At 45.5% G+C, this 12,311-nt stretch overlaps 2 protein-coding genes across 3 annotated transcripts; one reads left to right on the top strand and one right to left on the bottom strand.

Moving 5' to 3' along the window:
• Positions 1-529: 529 nt before the first annotated feature.
• LOC144714567 (uncharacterized) lies at positions 530-1,690 on the bottom strand. Of its 2 annotated transcripts, XM_078589333.1 has the most exons (3): positions 1,289-1,690; positions 1,016-1,195; positions 530-863 (listed from the first exon to the last, which is right to left on the bottom strand). In XM_078589333.1, the coding sequence occupies exons 1-2, from the start codon at positions 1,613-1,615 to the stop codon at positions 1,022-1,024; spliced, it is 501 nt and encodes a 166-aa protein (XP_078445459.1). In that variant the 5' UTR covers positions 1,616-1,690; the 3' UTR covers positions 530-863; positions 1,016-1,021. The 2 variants fall into 2 exon arrangements, with proteins under 2 accessions (XP_078445459.1, XP_078445458.1); XM_078589332.1 differs by lacking the exon at positions 530-863 and having other exon boundaries at positions 885-1,195; positions 1,289-1,689.
• A 260-nt stretch (positions 1,691-1,950) lies between these two features.
• Positions 1,951-4,270, top strand: LOC144714566 (transcription factor PCL1-like). The gene is made up of 2 exons (XM_078589331.1): positions 1,951-2,921; positions 3,821-4,270. Exons 1-2 carry the CDS (start codon positions 2,168-2,170, stop codon positions 3,829-3,831), a joined length of 765 nt encoding a protein of 254 aa, XP_078445457.1. The 5' UTR covers positions 1,951-2,167; the 3' UTR covers positions 3,832-4,270.
• Positions 4,271-12,311: the final 8,041 nt, after the last annotated feature.

Below are 12,311 nucleotides of genomic sequence, written 5' to 3'. Positions count from 1 at the left end.
GGTGATTCGTTGGTCTGTCCAATGGCTAGTGTCGAATTATTTTAACTATAAAGTGAAGTTATCCAACAGAACTAACTTCAATAAATCCAAAAGATATATATCTATCGGACGTGGTCATTACTGGGAATGAAAAAAATAATAATCAGAAAAAATGATCTAGATATCCAGGGTACTAGAAATCAACAGATCTTTGATTCAAACATAAAACTAACTCTAAAGAAAACACCTTCAACTCCAAGGAAATGGCAATAACGTTCATAAAGTTGCTTCGGTATTTCTTTCATTAAGGTTGAACGTCATTTTTAAGGAAGCATTTTTGAAATTTTGTGTCACTGTTCAATGGCTCAAAAGTTATAAACGAACTATGTCATTAAGAGTATAGCCACGACATCAATATTTGGACATTTACAATTCAAAACTGTTTGGATTCCAAACCGAGGAAATATCACAGTCGATCGAATACTTAAAGTAAGGTTCCGATTTTCGTATTTCTTTCAGTAAGCTCCAACGTCATTTTTATGGAAGAATATTAAAAAAAAATTGCGTCACCGTTCAATGGCTCAAAAGTTATATACGAACAACAATGTAATTGAGATTAGCCATGACATCAATAATTGGACATTCACAATTCAAAGTTCATGTCTTCACATCGAGTCATGAAACCTGAAAATTGCAATGGCTCTCAACAGCAGCGTATCAACCATCCACTCTTCAATGACTGATTGAGGAATTTGATTTCGGAACATTTAACCGAATCTCTACTTCTTAAGTTAATGGAAATCCAAAATTTTCCTCACCCTTTGATGGCGTAAACGCAGCTAGCGAGCAATATATCTTGCAATATGATCACTGCAGTCCCGAAGCTTTAAAAAGAGATTCGAAGGTAATTACAAAACGAGGGCAAGGAATTTGTTTAATCCCGCAATGAAACCAGGCATTCTCTCCAGTCAAATTTCAATGAAATAAAACCATAAAATCGAAGGAAAGGATCGGAATGTGCAAATGAGATTCTTACTCATGGTCAGTCATCAGCTTCATCTTCGTCCTCAACCTTTTGGCCGAAGCCTCTGGGGCCAGCCCGTGCCCTAGTCTTAACCTTCTTCCCGCTCTTTTTCTTCTTCTGAGCGCTCTCGTCCTTTTCAAACTTTTCCCTCTCTCTTTTCTGCAGGAAATCGGCCACAGCAATGTACACGACCTGCCCAAACAAGGAAGAACACAATCAACCCACACAATCAAACACAAATACCACAAATTTAACATAAAACGGTAAGATTACAGGCGGACATACCCCGGCAGTGAGGATCGAGAGCCCGACGAAGGCGACAGTGAGAAGAACAGCGACCACAGTCGCAGCAGGATCGCCGTTCACCGCCGCTTCAGAAAGAGCCGCGGATCCTTCCGCGACTGCTTCCACCGCCGCGACATCGCCTGAAGCGGCAGCGACGAGAGAACGACGGCGTTTCGACGGCGATATGGCGATTGCGGCCATTTCAGGCCTCGCGAAGCTCTTCAGAGAGAAGGATCGCGGCGTGGAAAGCTCAGCGGAGCTCCCAACGAGAGGACGCCGCGGAGGACGAAGCGCGACGACAGTAGACGCCGTCGCCGCCATAGCCATTTCCTCCGAGCTCTCCCCTCAGGAGAAGCATCGCGAAGAGGATAGCAGACGGAACAAGATCCCGCATCCTCAGCCGTCCGATCGGTGGACTCGGGAGCATCGGTTTAGTAATGAGCTGATGACGTGGCGCCACCGGATCTTATCCATAGATAATAGGGCTCGTAAAACCCGTGGGCACCATCCGAGGCCCACCGAATAGACGGCCGAGATTACATCCCGCGGAGAATTAAAACATTCGGATGAAAAGCGTAAACTTAACGCCGTCCACGTGGAAGGCGGAGGGAGCGCCACGACACTCTGATTTTATCCTTTGAAATATCTAGCAACGCGTCTAAAACCGCCCCCTTCTCTCACGCGAGCGCTCGTCCCTCCCGATCGGACGGCGGCGACGACCGGTTCTCGGATCGCCATCGGCTCTTCTTCTCCGCCATGGATCTTCTTCTCCGGCGCTTCGATCTAGATTTGCAGTCGATTTCTCTGGGGGGGTAGCAATCCGCGATTTCGATTTCGATTTCGATTTCTCCGGCGGTCGTTTTGGGGGAGGGAAGGGTTATGGCGGAAGAGGAATACTCCGACGGAGACATGGCGGAGGTGAAGGAATGGCTGGCCGGCCTCCCCTCCGACGACGAGCTCACTCCCCTATCGCAGTCTCTCATCCCGCCGCGGCTAGCCGCGGCCTTCAGCATCAAGCCGGAGCCGCCGCGGACGACGTCGGACGTCCTCCGCGCGTCCCAGGACTACCTGGCGTCCCTCCGGCGCCAGATCTCGTCATCGTCATCGTCGTCGGCTCTGAAGGGCGACGAGCCGAGGGGGGAGGACGAGCCCGACTCGGCGTTCAACGAGGAGAGCGGGGGGCGGTCGCAGAAGCGGCCGAGGCTGGTGTGGACGCCGCAGCTGCACAAGCGATTCGTGGACGTGGTGGGGCATCTGGGAATCAAGAACGCGGTGCCGAAGACGATCATGCAGCTGATGAACGTGGAAGGGCTGACCAGGGAGAACGTCGCCAGCCATCTGCAGAAGTACAGGCTCTACTTGAAGAGGATGCAGGGGATGCCCGTCGACGGTGCGGGCTCGCCGGCGCCGTCGAGCCGGCCGGAGCTGCCGGGCCCGCCGCCCGTGCCGTTCGCGGTGCCGCCCGGCCTGATCCCCGTGCCGGTTATCGGGATGGCGCACCGGCCCGGCCACGGAGCTCCCATCGCCATGGTGCCCCTCAACGGGCAAATTCGAGGGGGAGCCTTCAGCGGCTACGAGACCCATCATCCCTATCCACTGCTCGGCGGCCGGTCAATGGACTCCTGGCCCAGAGGTAAAACCTTAAAGTAGGGTTTGACGGTCCCGGTCTGGTCCAGTTTTCTGGCAATGACCTAAACCTTAACTGAAGTTCGGTCCGGTTCCGGTCCGATCTTGTTCGGTCCCCGTCCGGTCTGGTACGAGAGGAGCACGTGGGTGGCGAAGGCATTGTGCACGTGGAGCAGCAGTGATGAGCGCTTGGGGTGGGTGATGGGAAGGGCGACAGGGAGGGGGATGGGTAGTGCGTGGGATAGGGGCCAGTCCGGTCTGGTTTTTTGGCATGGACTTAAAGCTTACCTAAAGTTCGGTCCAATTCTGGTCTGGTCTTGCTCGGTCCCAGTTTGGTCTGGTCTGATCGGTCTCCGATCCAAAATGTCAAAGCGTACCTTAGAGTATAGTGCATGGACGTGGACGGGACGGTTATTTGGTCTGTGGACAAAGCAATCGTCCTGTTTGGGAGTTTGAACAATTGATGGGACCAAGGATGGGACTATTCTTTCTTCCATGGACGAAATAACTATCCCATTCGGGGCCTTGAACGGCGGATGGGACAGTTTCTGCGTCCCGAGGGAGTATAGTAGGTGCTTGACAGGTACAGCTAGCTGACGCACGTCAAATTCTGTGTGGATGGGATGTAGGACGGGATGAATGAATGAATGTCTTGGATGGGACAGTTTTCGGATGGGGCTGGACCTGAATGAAAAAAAATGGGACAGGACTGAATCTTGGAGGAGAGGATTTGGATGAACCTCTAAAAAGTGTGATGTAGGACGGGACGATATTCATCTCCTCCCATCCATTGTCCCAGTACTGGATGATCCTGCACTAAATCTTAGAATCACACGCATGTGTCAAATGCTGCTGGCAATTCTTGGCAAGGTGAGGATTCTGCTGATGATTTCTTTTTTTTTTCAGGGCCTAGGTGAGGATTCTTGGCAAATCCAGAGATGGGCTTGATTGCCAGACATCTCCCCAAGAACAGAGCGCCCGATTGAAGAAGCGGAAGCAGAAGTTATCTCTGATAATGATCACCGTGTTGTGATGGTGGGCATCTCCTTCAAGGAATTTGGCGGATGATACCTCCTCATCCTTGCAGCAACGAAGATGGGTTGTTCCAGCCTTCGGCATTGGTATCTTTGAGCTGAATTAAGACCTCAGGTCCTTGGATCTCATTGTCTGGGCACCGCATCAGCAGTCTAGCTGAGCTGGCTCTGACACTTGTTGAATCCATCAATCCCATATGCACGTTGGATCCATAAAGTTTGGTGTGTGGGGAGTGGCTCTTTGGCATCCTTACAATGGAGATATAATGGCCCACTTGTCAATCATACATTTCATATCTTAATTGGTGATCAAGTTGATTCATATCATGGCTGTTTAAGTGGCCCCTTGGCCTGAGACAGCAATGTCACATTGTGGTTGAATGGTTGTATTCTAACTATGAAAAAACACAGGTAATTCAATTGTCAAGATGGGATTATGTGTCGTTGGTATAAGATTTAGTATAAGAGGAGACAACTCAAGGAAGCATTGGGTTTTATGGCTTTGATTGACTGCTTAAAAAGTAGTACAATGAAATTAAAAAATTAAAAATCATAAATAATATAATGAACTTATAAGATCACATCGCTAGGTGTGGAACTAATTCCCACTTTCCTTTTGCTCCTTTAAATAATTTTTTTCAAGTAGTTCACGTGAGAGAATCAATATTAGAATGGATCTCTTCAACTTCTTTGATACTCCTTGAAGGTCTTATAGATATTCTTACCATCAAGTCAATGGGGGTGCTTAGATCTTGTTTGCTAAGTGATAAGTCGAAATCTAGGGATTTTATGTCATTGTTTTAATTCATACTTAACCAAAAATATTTATGAAAATTTCCACTTAAATACTCTATAATTAATATAGGGTAAATAAGAGGTTGATTGATGCAACACGTATGGCCGGGATCGACGGCGCGCACTGCAACACAGGGTGGAAAGCAAACGATGCGTATAAGTCGACGATGAATGCAGTGATGCAACGTGTGTAGAAAATAACGAGAAGCACAACAGCAACTGAATTAGGACGGGCGCCCTAGAAGAGTTCCCATACGTGCTACGTACGATCCGACTCCCAATGACCCGATAGATCAATCGAAGGACGCCGACGATGCAGGTATCCTCGATCCAACTGACTATCCCCGGTGATGATGGCGAACAGGATAACAAGGGGAAATCTCTACCCAAACCCCAAGGAGCAAGGGAAGCGTGAGGGGACGAGCCTTGGCGATGAAGCACGCGAAAAGGTATTGCAAGAAATAATAATACTCAATAGGGGTTGTAGCGTTGTGACCTGCGGACAGAAGTTCGGTAGTTGCGGTGGATCGAAGCCGAGTTCTGACTGGCGAGGCGGCCGGCGCGACGAGACAGAGGACGGGCTGGAACGGTCGGCCGGGCGGTGTTCAGGCGACGAGGGAACAGGGGCGCCGTGGACGTCTGGGTCGGCACGGGAAGACCCGATGGAGAACGCCCTGGGCAAGGCTGGACCTTCCGGGGAAGCACCAGGGGCGGTTGACGGACGTGCCGGGAGGGCGCGGTCCATGGCGGGGCGCGGCCACAAAGGGTATCGAGGGCTTGGGTAGCGCCGGAGCGAGGGGGGGTTGGACGACACCCAGATTGAGGGGGGGGCGCTACTATACTTCTGGATCATCCTGGATGAGGACGATGGACGAGACGAGACGAAATTCGTCCCGGTTGACGTCCATCATTTCCCCCGGGACGAAGGACGGGACGGTATCTCGTCCAGGACCGTCCCGTCCTACCTCTCTTGGACGAAGTTTCGGACCGTCCCAACTCTCCTGGACGAATTTTCGTCCCGTCCGGACAAAATTAGAGAGAATTTCACGCCGCCAGCCCTAGTATTGTCCTTCGAAAGAAATTCGGCGGGAGCACGAGTCGTACCCAGTACCTTGTAGAGCCATCGGGTTGCCTTCTGAAACCCACCCTTGTCTTCCTCCATCTCTCGACTCACCCCTTGTCTTATTCTTAGAATCTTCTTTCTTTCGGAAGTCGGCGTCATCGTCTTCAACCTCGAATGAGCTCGTGACAGAGAAGCGAGGGCGCGCGGCCCGCAAGGTACCTATCTATCTATCTACCTATCTATCGATTTTTCTATCGATCTTTCTGTCGATCTTTCTATCGATCTTTCTATCTATCTATGTATCTATCTGTCGATCTAGCTATCTATCGATATTTCTATGTAGCTATCTATCTACCTATCTATCTATCTACCTATCTATCGATCTTTTTATCTATCTTTCTATCGATCTTTCTATCTATCTTTCTATCTATCTTTCTAACGAGCTATCTATCTATCTACCTATCTATCGATCTTTCCATCTATCTTTCTATCTATCTTTCTATCTGTCGATCTAGCTATCTATTGATCTTTCTATGTAGCTATCTATCTACCAATCTATCTATCTATCTATCGATCTTTCTATCTATCTTTCTAACGATCTTTCTATCTATCTTTCTAACGATCTTTCTATCTATCTTTCTATCTATCTTTCTAACGATCTTTCTATCTATCTTTCTATCTATCTATGTATCTATCTGTCGATCTAGCTATCTATTGATCTTTCTATGTAGCTATCTATCTACCTATCTATCGATCTTTCTATCTATCTTTCTATCTAGCTATCTATCTATCTATGTATCTATCTGTCGATCTAGCTATCTAACGATCTTTCTATCTACCTATCTATCTACCTATCTATCAATCTTTCTATCGATCTTTCTATCTAGCTATCTATCTATCTAACAGTCGATCTAGCTATCTATCGATCATTCTATGTAGCTATCTATCTACCTATCTATCTACCTACCTATCTATCTATCTACCTATCTATCGATCTACCTACCTATCTATCGATCTTTCTATCTATCTATCTAGCTATCTATCTATCTATCTAACAGTCGATCTAGCTATCTATCGACTGTTAGATAGATATCAAAATGGGATAATCTAGTCGATCTCTCTCTCTTCCTCACTCTCTATTTCTTTATATTTCTGATTTTCTTTCTGGCAGCGTCCCACCCTGAAATATTTACCATCAGTTTGATGTTTTCTCTCTCTCTCTTTCTCTCAATCTATAAATCCATCTAATCCATTCATCCATCTCTATCTCTTCCTATATATACATATATATATATATATATGTATATATATATATTTCTCTAGATTACCAAGGTTATCCTTGGTAAGTTATGGGCTAATTTTAATCCGTGTTACTTAGGGTTCTTGCTTATGGTGATATCTAACTTGCGAAATATCTTCTAAATATGTGTCATCACTCTCACTCACTCTCTCTTTTTGTGTTTGTACAAATTTATCTTTATCTAACGAGATTAAAATAAATATTTTAGGAAAATAGTTATCCATGACTAATTTAGTTTCAATGTCTATTGGCTAAAAATTGACTAATTGAATTGGAATATCAACAAATTAAGTGGAGACAACCGATTTCTATCCACCTCCCGTTCTCTGCATCTTTTCTCTGTTTCCCTCGCTAACCAGCACCATATTTCTGTTTGGAACACGGCGTTGTTTTGAAATATCAGTTTTTCTGGAACTCTAAAAATATAATTATCTCTGAATTTTTTCTTATTAAAAATTATTGTCGCGGTTCAATAAAATTTTGGCTTATGCAGGTTGGCGCAGGCGCAGGGCTTGGCTGTGTCGTCTCCTTTCTTCTAAGAAGCTCTGCTTGAATATTAAGTGTCTAGTACTTTTTCTCATTTTTACTTGTGTGCCCATTGCTTCCTCTCTCCTTTTCATACGCATGTGTATGGATAAATTTGTGTTAATATAGGAGAGATATATATATATATATATAGTTTTGTTATCTATGATCTGCACATTTTTGATTTCATGAATCTCATAAATTATATAACCTTATGAAGAGTTCTGTAGTTTCGTGACACTCAAAAGTTGGATTATGAAATACACAATTGTATGTGACAAAGATTTCATTTATTCAATTGTATAACTTGTAACAAACATCTCTCCTTCTCTGTAGCTATTCTAGTTATCGATCTAGCTATCGATCTTTCTATGTATCGATCTAGCTATCGATCTCTCCTTATGAATGTTGATTGTTGTACACATCTATTACAGTCTCCATTTGTTTAATCATACTTCAGTGTGTCTTTAGTACCGTGTTCAATTTTCTATGTTTGTGGTTAATATGAACGAATATGTATTGTGATTAATTCTGCTATAGATATGGAATCCACATCCGCTACCACGCCCAAGTCAACAGCTAGGGCTATGCCGTCAGAGTCTGTGGAGTGCTACGCTGTAGAGATCGATGACAATGTGTCATCTCGAAGTGTTAGACGCAAGCGGTCTAAAGTTATAGATCGATTTGTTGAACTCGGCCCGGACGAGTACCAGTGTACGCTTTGTCAAGCGCAGAACCCCGCTCATAAGGTCATCATCAGGCGGAATAAGGATAGGAGCACGAATGTGTTCTGGAGACATATAGAGAAAGCGCATCGTAAATATCACGATGAACTGAAGGGCGTCCACATGAATCAGAGGAAGCTAATCCAATATGACTTTCTGTCACCCAAGCTTTACTTACGCGGCATCACCAAGGAGCGTACGAAGGAAGAGTTCGTCAGATTCATTTGTGACGACGATCTTCCATGGCGACTTGTGAAGAAGAAGTCGTTGTGAAGATTATGGTTCTACGGGACGCAGTTGGTTGGCGACGTCCCTGGCCCTGATGCGGTGAAAGCTACGGCTTCTACCATGTATACAAAAGTCCGAGGGAAACTAGTAGAGATGATTACTGAAATTCATAACGTCTCTCTTTCAGTGGACGCGTGGACGTCAAGAAATAACCTCTCCCTTCTAGGTGTAACCGCCCATTGGATCGATGGCGATTGGAAGCTATGTGATCTACTACTTGCTATCCGGCGGATCAAGGGATCCCATTGCGGCACCAACTTGGTGAGGCTCGTCGTGGAGGTTGCATATGAGTATGGAATAGAGTCGAAGCTTTGTGCCATCATGACGGACAATGACGAGTCACTATTCATGTGTGCAAAACTACATGTAATAAGGGGTTATGAAGACATTTTAAATGAAATGAACATGCATTTTAGGTTAAAATCCCACTTTTATGCAAAGATTCATTCATTGTGTAGAACTTCACATTTTTATGCTTTTTGCATTTGTAAACATATTAAGACATTTGATGGTTAAATAAAGAATAAAAATTATAAAATAAAGTGGGCCGCAACCAAGCCAAGGCGCAGCCTTGGCGAAGCGCACCGCACACGCTGCCCGCAGCCGCGACAAAGGCCGCAGCCGCAGGCGATATGGGCAGCGCAGGCCCAGCAGACGGCCGCGCCTCAGAGCAAGAGAAGAGATTTTTCAGCGCCCTTCAGTAAGTGTGGATTTAATTTCAGTTATAAAAGAACGAAAACAAAATATATACCAAACCCTGTTTTTAAAACCGTCAATATGGGATTACGAAATCTCATATCTCAAACGCACTCGGGCCGGGCCGATAATGAAAATGAATGATCGCGGCCCATCGGGCCGAGATCTTAAATAAAATCCAAAACAAAACCCGTCCGGGCTTCGAGCCATCCTGGCCCGAAGCCCGCGTCAGTTCGGGCTTTTATCAATAAATGGGTTGTAATCTTGACCGTCGATCTTCCTTTGGAAGATCGACGGTCAAGATTGTCTTTTAATTTCTTTTCTTTTATTTTCAGGTCGACAGCTCATCCAAACGTGCTGCCGTGGACGAATCAGAAAATGCCGTGTAGCAGCGAACACTGACGTGGAAAGTCTGACGGAGCAAGGGTCCACTGAAAATAAAGGTGTCCACGGCTACGATTTAATCGTAGCCGTTGGACCCCCTGGAAGGGAAATCGGACAGTCAGAATGACCGCCGATCGTCCTCTTCATCCCATCATCGCCTCCGTTGCCGGCGAAGTCAATCCGGCGACGAGAAGGCGGATTTCCGCTGATTCGCCGCTAGAAATTTCGCCGGAATAATCCCATACCGGTCAAGAAGGTCATCCGACCATTCCTGAACTATAAAAGGATCATGAATCACTAAAAACATTATCTTTTCGCCACCAAACTGAACGCCCATTTTGAAATCAAAATTAACGACAAAGGGAAGATCCTCCGCCTTTTTCTCAACTCTCTGGAATCTCTCGGTCAACGGCAGTGACAGTGCCGCGACCTGAAGGGAGATCAGGAAGAGATAAGAGAGGAAGGAGGAGCAGAGAGCTTTCCTGAAGGACGACGCATCCAAGAAGGATCAGGAGCCTTCGGCAACCCCGAATTGGCGCAGAAATCGGGTAAGTGCTTTGGTTTATTATTATTATTATTATTCCATAATTCGTACAGTTTCAAGAAAGAACAATTAATCTCATCAAACGTTTTCCTCGAAATCGATTTCGACTAAAAACATAAAAAAAATCTTCCGAAAACTCTCTCACACATTTCTTCAAATACCTTACATGCAATCTTTAAAATGATATTTTTAAAACCCATTTGAATACTTTTCCACCAATTAAAAAATCTCCAAAAATATGTAATAAAATTTGGAAAGATATGCTTCGTATTACAAATCCATCTTGAAGTGAAATGCAGTGAAATTCAATCTCGTTCCTTATAAAACAAATCATAAAAATCTGGAATCCTCTTTTAGACATTTCATCGAACACTTAAATTGCAGAATTTGCCCCAGCATTTTCACTTATAATTAGACCTCTAAAAATTATACGAAAATTTGCTAAAATCACTAATCTGCTTCCTATACCTTTCTATAAAGTCCGAGGTCGAAATAAAATCAGTAAGGATATTTTCCTTTATAAATCACCATTAAATCCTTCCTTACTTTCACTTAGAGATTAAAACAAACACCTAGTTGTGTTTGTTAGCCATCCTACTCATTAGTTAAGTCTAACTCTAAGAGCCAATCCCTGTGGAGATGACCTTACTCACCTCTATACATATCTGAGTAAGTTTACTATTACAAATTTTTATTTGATTGAAGCGAAAATAACAACGACAATTTACACCACATTTTCGCCTCCATTAGACAACACGTTTAACAACAGAACCATGATGGCGTCAATTGTAGATCAGCTGAAGACTGTACATCCACAATTCACTATGGATAGGCATGTACCGTGCATTTCACATGTTCTCAACCTTGTAGTCCAGTCCGGACTGAGGATCATACGTAACCCTGAAGCACCAGAAATTAGCACAGTACAAGTTCGAGATCTTCAGCCATATGCTGCGTTCGTCACGGATGAACATATCGACTTGCAAGGCGACGAATGCTGTTCAACAACTTATGCACCCCTAGGAGTAGCCGTTTCTCACGCGTCAGAGCCATCGTCAACGCTATTCAAGGGTCTACGCAACGGATGGAGAAATATGTTGATATGTGCAAGATGTCTGAGCTTCCGAACTCGAACAAGATAAAAGTGGAGTGCCCGACGCACTGGAACTCCACATTCAAGATGTTAGAGTGTGCTCTTGCGAAGATGGAGGTACTCGACCATATGGCTGTGAGGTTTCTTTCCACATCGTGTAAGGACTACACGCTATGTCAAGAGGACTGGGATTTAATTGAGGAATATCTCAGTAACTTGGGGTCACTGTGTGAAGGTTCTGACTACATCTGTTTCGCAAAGAGATTGCCGATCACTGACGTGACGTCGTTGATCTCGGACCTGAAGTCCCAACTTGAGCAGGCTATGTATAGTGCCTGGGCTACCTTGGAGGACGAGTGGAGGGAAGCGTTGCGCTCGGCGTGTAGTGCCATGTATAACAAGTTGATGCAATACGCAAAGGTCATTTGGGGCAATCACACAGTGGCGACGGCGGGAACCTTGGATCCATTCTCCAAGATAGATGTCGTGCATCCGTCATATCGCGAAGCCGTACTTTCCTACCTCGGCGGTCTTCTCGACAGCGCGTGTACAATGAGTGCAACTGGGTGTGATTCAGAACAGGACGAGTCAGCTGGAAGACGCCGTCCAGATCACTTTGTGTCCAACAAGCGACAATATAACCGTCCGTGCAAGTCTCGGCACCCACGCGCAACGCCTCGGCAGGAGCTAGACAAGTATCTGAATATCCCGTGCAGTGAGGAGGAAGACAGTCCACTAAGCTGGTGGAAGGATGTTGAACTCGGTACTTCCCGAACTTGACGAAAATTGCATCCCAACTTCTGGCCGTAAGCCCCACAAGTGCACCAGTGGAGCGGCTATTTTCAATTGGTCGAGGCATCACCACGTACCGTAGAGGTCGCCTAAATGCAGAGAGCATAGGGACGCTGATGATGCTCCGTGCATGGTTTCGTCGCGCAGAGCAATGCTCG

Source organism: Wolffia australiana, chromosome 17 (assembly GCF_029677425.1).
Source record: "Wolffia australiana isolate 7733 chromosome 17, ASM2967742v1".
NCBI lineage: Eukaryota > Viridiplantae > Streptophyta > Magnoliopsida > Alismatales > Araceae > Wolffia > Wolffia australiana.
Note: the sequence above shows the minus strand (reverse complement) of the source record. Positions and strands in the feature narration are given on the sequence as shown.